Source organism: Monopterus albus, unplaced genomic scaffold (genome assembly GCF_001952655.1).
Source record: "Monopterus albus unplaced genomic scaffold, M_albus_1.0 scaffold100.1, whole genome shotgun sequence".
Classification (NCBI taxonomy): domain Eukaryota; kingdom Metazoa; phylum Chordata; class Actinopteri; order Synbranchiformes; family Synbranchidae; genus Monopterus; species Monopterus albus.
The window spans coordinates 1,329,913-1,335,476 of NW_018127980.1; the positions used below are offsets into that span (position 1 = coordinate 1,329,913).

The 5,564-nt window shown below is 38.1% G+C and overlaps 1 protein-coding gene across 3 annotated transcripts; it reads right to left on the bottom strand.

The window, feature by feature from the left end:
* Positions 1–7: 7 nt before the first annotated feature.
* LOC109965537 (uncharacterized) lies at positions 8–2,326 on the bottom strand. Of its 3 annotated transcripts, none has more exons than XM_020609620.1 (4): positions 2,259–2,326; positions 1,352–1,476; positions 769–1,200; positions 8–558 (listed from the first exon to the last, which is right to left on the bottom strand). In XM_020609620.1, exons 2-4 carry the CDS (start codon positions 1,454–1,456, stop codon positions 310–312), a joined length of 786 nt encoding a protein of 261 aa, XP_020465276.1. In that variant the 5' UTR covers positions 1,457–1,476; positions 2,259–2,326; the 3' UTR covers positions 8–309. The 3 variants fall into 3 exon arrangements, with proteins under 3 accessions (XP_020465276.1, XP_020465275.1, XP_020465274.1); XM_020609619.1 differs by having other exon boundaries at positions 769–1,197; positions 2,264–2,324; XM_020609618.1 differs by having other exon boundaries at positions 2,264–2,324.
* Between the last annotated feature and the right edge of the window lie 3,238 nt (positions 2,327–5,564).

A 5,564-nucleotide genomic window follows, 5' to 3' on the forward strand; every position in this document is an offset into this window, starting at 1 on the left:
AAAAAAAAACTGACTTGCACAATTCCATACTATTGTGTGGTACTGCAAAAGAGTTTGTCAAAGGCATTATTACACATATTCCTGCAGTGAGTATTTTTCCCATCTAAAGTGTTTTTCCTATTTCAAAGTGTTAAAATAAAAATAAATAAATTAATAAAATAGCATGATGATATTGTTGAACTTAAAGACAGATATGTACATCAATCCCCCAATTGCACCCTGTTGTTTTATAGGAAACAGTCTAAACTGTCACTTTGTTTCTAGTCTATTCTTTAGAGTTGCAGCAGAAGCTACATTTATACATAAATACTATCTACTATGGGAATTTCTGTACTTACCATCCAACTCTTCAGCCTCTGAGGTACTGCATCTAGAATGTGATGATCTCCCCAAGATCAAAGTTGAGGAAGTGGACTCATCAGTCTCATCAGTAGACGTCTCCTGGCTGCTCTGAAAACTAAGGCTTCGTGGCCTTTTACTTGAAGGGGTCGCTCCCTGTTTCTTTTTGGGGGTTGTCACATTCTGAAGCCTTTTCAAAAGCTGCTTCTTCACAGGTTCCTAACAAGACAGACAACAAATTGTTTGTGTTACTAATTACATTAAACTAAATCAGATCCAGAAATTAAACCATACAAACAGACACGTTGCGTATTAATCTGGATGAAGCACATTCCTCCTATTCTGAGTGTCAGATGTTTGCACCTTGGCTGCCATATATTTAACAGTACCGTGTTTGGAAATGTAATGAACACCTGACTCGTGACTTACCCACTCAGCTCCACTGGCTGCAGATTTGTCCCGCAGCATTGGGTAGTACTCTATGAGACGCTTCGCCATTACTATGAGTTCACGGGTGCATGGGTACTGGAAGCCATCCCCTGCTGCTCTCTTAATCGAAATCATGCTGGTTACTGTATTTCTGATTAATCGACAGTGAAGATCTTTGGAAAGGATATGCTCTCCTTCTTGTCCAGCACGCTGTTTTTCAAAAAAGGTGCTTCTTGATTGCTCCAACTCCGTGTCTGTGTATATGACATACTGTGGACTGACAAGCTGTACGGTCCTATGTTGGTCTCTTACGTTGGGAGAAGGGTCAGGAGATGGAGAGTGGTGTGTGGGTTGAGAGGAGAGGGGGCTGGAGTTGAAATCACAGGTCTCAGAGCAGGTGCCAGGTCTGCACGGGTCTGATTCTTGACCCTGCTTAAGATATGAAGTACATTTTATTCAGTAACAACTGAAAGGCAAAAACACCACCCAAAATTATCTTTAGATAAATGTATGATGGCCAGGAAATACTTCTTAAATAAAAGAAAATACTGCATTGTTAGACCAAATGTCAAACCTACATTACCTCATTTTGCTCATGAGTAAGCCTCCAAATGGTTCGCCTTCTGAAGAAGTGCTCAGGCCCCGGAAAGAGATCTCGCAAATCCTCCTTAGAGAGGCTGGACAGCATCTCTGTACTTATATTAGCAGCTGAAAAACACATTCAACGATATGGTAAATAGTTAAGTAATTAACAACTAATAACATATTTTATAGGCACAAATTGTCATGTTGCTATTAACACAGTCTGCTCCTCAGTTCCTCTCTGCCCCTGCTCACTACTCCCAGGCCATGTACTTTCCTTCAAATCCACAAACCTGCCTTTCTCAAACTAGTTTCCCAGGAGATGCTGCAGCTTTCTTTCCTCCCTCCGTCATCACCTGCCTGCCCACTGATATATAACTAACAAATATTAATCTTTAAAAATTAATTTTTAAATTGACCTGACCTAACACTGCATCAAGACAGTCACTTAACCTTAACTTAATTTATGAGTTACTTATTGTGATACATGAAATTAAACATATTTTTAACTGTAAACATTGTAAAACAACTTATTACCTGAGAAATGTTACTTTGTTGGTTGGTTTTTGGTATTTCTTTTGTTTCACTATCCAAAAGTATTGCAAATGTTAGTTATATGATGTTAAGTTGGCGCCAAAAACAGCGAAGCTGTTAATAGACGATGTCAATCATAAGGGCACATTTACACATTAACACTACTTCTGGCAAAAAAAGGAGGGGGTGTCAATTTATCCAAAGTATTTTCAACAAATGAACATACTGTTATTAACTGTTATCAGTCTGCACCTTGCTAGCTAATGCTAGTTCAAATTAGCTAGCATAACAACTTCCCGATTCAAATTGATTTTAGCTAACGTTTGCTAGTTATATTGCTAAACAGAAACTTAGACGAGTTTAAACAAACTAACCTTACCTTTCAAAACTGCGGTTGAAACGTCATCCATGCCCGGATATGTTTCGTCAATTCCAGCTTTATCCATAATGATGTTACAAAACATTTTACAATGTTTCAAACACTTATGAATTCAGTAAACATTTTTATGACATTTCTTTTATCTCATTCCCTTTTTCTACTGTTTTTGTTTTTGTCTCTTTCTGTCTGATATAGAAGCATTAACATCAATTCCTACATTTTATTATTCCTTCTTTAAAGGAAATCTCAGTTGTCTGATATCAACATCAAATTAGGTGTTTTTCTATTGCTTCTTAATGTAGAGCTTTTGAAGAGATCTTAATTTAAAGTGTTTCCGAGCATACTGAGTCTATATGGCAAATGTCAATCTTATCGTACTTCACACAATTTTGCTTACACAGGATTGTGGTATGTTAAATGAGTCTACACTATCCATTAGTGAACAAAATATGTTGACCCTTTATAATGATTTAGAGGCCAAATATCCTGGGAAACAGGAAATTGAAAATCAAGACACACCATGCTAAGTAACCTTTAAAACTACAGACTCTCCCTTTGATCAGTTTCTTCCTCTAACATTCCCTTTGCAGCTTCATTAGCTCAATGTATTCTTCATTTAATTTCTCACAAAGGCCCTGGGAGAAAACAAGATACGCCTGAGATATACTAAAGGCACCCATGCATGTGTCTGAAATAAACATTTTGCTTTGGAATCTATTGCTAAGCAGACCTTGTTAAAGCATTGCCAAATGAGTGCACAACACAATGCCTTGGGTGTGTGGTGGACAGCAAAAACAGTTCCAAGAGTTAAGGAAGTGTGAACTAGGCTTGGATGAAAATATTATTTGGTCCTTTATAGGGTAAAGGGAACCCCTTTAAATGATTATAATAAGAACTGAATCAATGCACATGCTACATTAAAGTATTTAGACAACTACCGTGTTTTCAAATACATCATCATCCACAGCCCTAACTGTTTTGTAAGCTCCATTTACTTTAGGTAATTGATTCCGTTTTCAGAGCTAAGACCTGTTGCATACTGTATAGCATAATATACACATATAGTTTGAAGTAGCATTATAATAGTACTCTTTAAAAAAAATTGCAAGTTCCTTTTAAGTTTAAAAGTAATGTCACAGACAAGTACCCTTTATTTTAAGGCCTAAATATTATTATTTTGATTTCTTCTACACTGATGGAGAAACATGTTTGTCATCTAGTGGAACAGCAAAGACATACAGTATGCAAAACCTGCACACGCACACATATTTGTGATTGTAACATGCTACAAACTTAGTCAAAGTGTCATTGTTGTTGATACTATCTTGGAAAAAGGTGTATGGTTGCCAGCCTGACCTAATCCACCTGGCAGTGCTGCTACCCAATCGCTAAATGCAGTTTGTGATGTACTGTATTACAATTGCAAATGTCAGCTTGTAGAGGGGGCTGCATGGTCATATACTTATAGAGCAGAGTCCCATCATGCAGTGGATTAGTTTACTAAGGTAGAGCAAATAGGAAGCGAAAAGTACTGCACTGAGTACAAAGCTTCAGGTATGCCATTATTTAAAAGTGTAAAAAGAGGAAGAGCTCCATAAGGCAAGGAAGCAAGATACGAGATGCATGTGAGCTAAACTAGCCAATATCCAGCCAGATGTACAAATATCATTTTGAACAGAACTGGGGATGTGAATAAATGATAGACAGGATATCCTATAAATCTACCGCAGTGTAATAAACAGAAGATAGTGAAAATCTCCTGCTCATTAAAGTGAAAATGAAACTGGACACAAATGGGCTTGTGTTTTTGTTTATGGTACTGGTGTAGTTTGTGTAACCAATTTACCTTTGGCATATATTTATTGTATATTTCCTCTTTTCTGCAGCATTCAGAGCTCATAAGTTAAGCTCAGGTTAAGTGTAGGAACATAAATTTTACTGGCTTGATTAATGTAGCATCACATATGAATGAGCAGGGGAAGCTTAGTAACAGAAATGTTAGCAGTCCACGATGGGTACCCCAGCCATAATATATAAAGAAAACTTAGATTAGATTGTTGGAATGCTACAGGAAACATCTTGTGTGTTGACTGGGTGTTATCCTCTGAGCACCAGTTAAATAAATACTTAGTGAACTCTCAGTCACTCTTCAGTCATTGTGCTGCCTTATCTGTGGGTAAAGAAGTAAAAAGAAATCACATTTTCTTAATCTATAAATATACTGAGTTCCTGCATATACAGTATATCTACCTGTACTCGTACATGTTTATCGCTGCATATGGCCCACATGTACAGTGTGCATTGATGTACCCTTTGGCCTGAATCCAGAAGATCTGCAGTGGCTGGGCAGTGGATGTTTGCAGACCTCAAAAATTTAATGAGACTGTTTTTTTGTTTCATCAGATTTGACACAAGAATGCCTGAATATGTGCTACTGTTTTCAGATTCCATTTTAAATGAACAGTATCAGTCTTACAAAAGTCCAAACCCTGGTGTAAGCCCTGGTGTCAGCCGGCCTGCTTTAGACTGAATGTAAAGCCAACCATACAGCTTTAATGAGGACACAACTGGCCAAGTTTCTCACTTAACAACTAAGGGTCAGATGTATGTGGGTTACTGATATTTTCAAGCCATCCAGTGTTGTGAAATCACTTCTTTGTTGGTCCCATTTTCACAGAGTAATAGAAATGAGCCTGGGGCACACAGCCCTCTGCATCTCATGCTCCACAGATAGATAATAATGCACTAGGTATCTTATACACTATGGATCCAATTAGAACAGCAGTGCAGTTAGACGGACAGAAATATTAAAATGTGATAATATCAGCAATGTCTGCCTGTGCTGCTACAGTTTTGTTTCTTTTTTTGTGTGTGTGGTTGGCCTCAGCAACACCTCTCTACATCAAGGTACATATCCTGGCTCTAAGACACAGGAAATTAAACTTGTTTTCATTCTCCTGATGGTTCCTGCCAGGAGATTAGATCACCATGGTGAACTCACCTCGCTTGCTGATGTAAACCCCTCTAGTGTCACACGGCTCTTCAGACGCCACAGTACGATGCCTCCTGCCACGTCTTTCCTGCCAATAATCACCCCATTAAAAAGAATAATTTTGCCCAGACTATGTACTGTACATAATCATCAATTAGCCACTGGCATTGAGATGGCACCTCTGCTAACCTCTAAGAGTCTGCTGGAGCCTCATTATCGAGAGTGTGACTCATCCATGATCACAGCCAGTGTCTGGGAAATAATAGGAATTGAAACATAAGCTCACTGCAAAAACTGAAATCTAAGTAA

Excerpts from the sequence above, each read along its gene's own strand:
- LOC109965537 (XM_020609618.1), bottom strand. The coding sequence starts at position 2,294 with ATGGATGACGTTTCAACCGCAGTTTTGAAAG. Across the intron at positions 1,201-1,351 it reads TTACTCATGAGCAAAATGAG|CAGGGTCAAGAATCAGACCC; the intron begins GTAATGTAGGTT and ends TCATATCTTAAG. Across the intron at positions 559-768 it reads CAGCCAGTGGAGCTGAGTGG|GAACCTGTGAAGAAGCAGCT; the intron begins GTAAGTCACGAG and ends CTGTCTTGTTAG.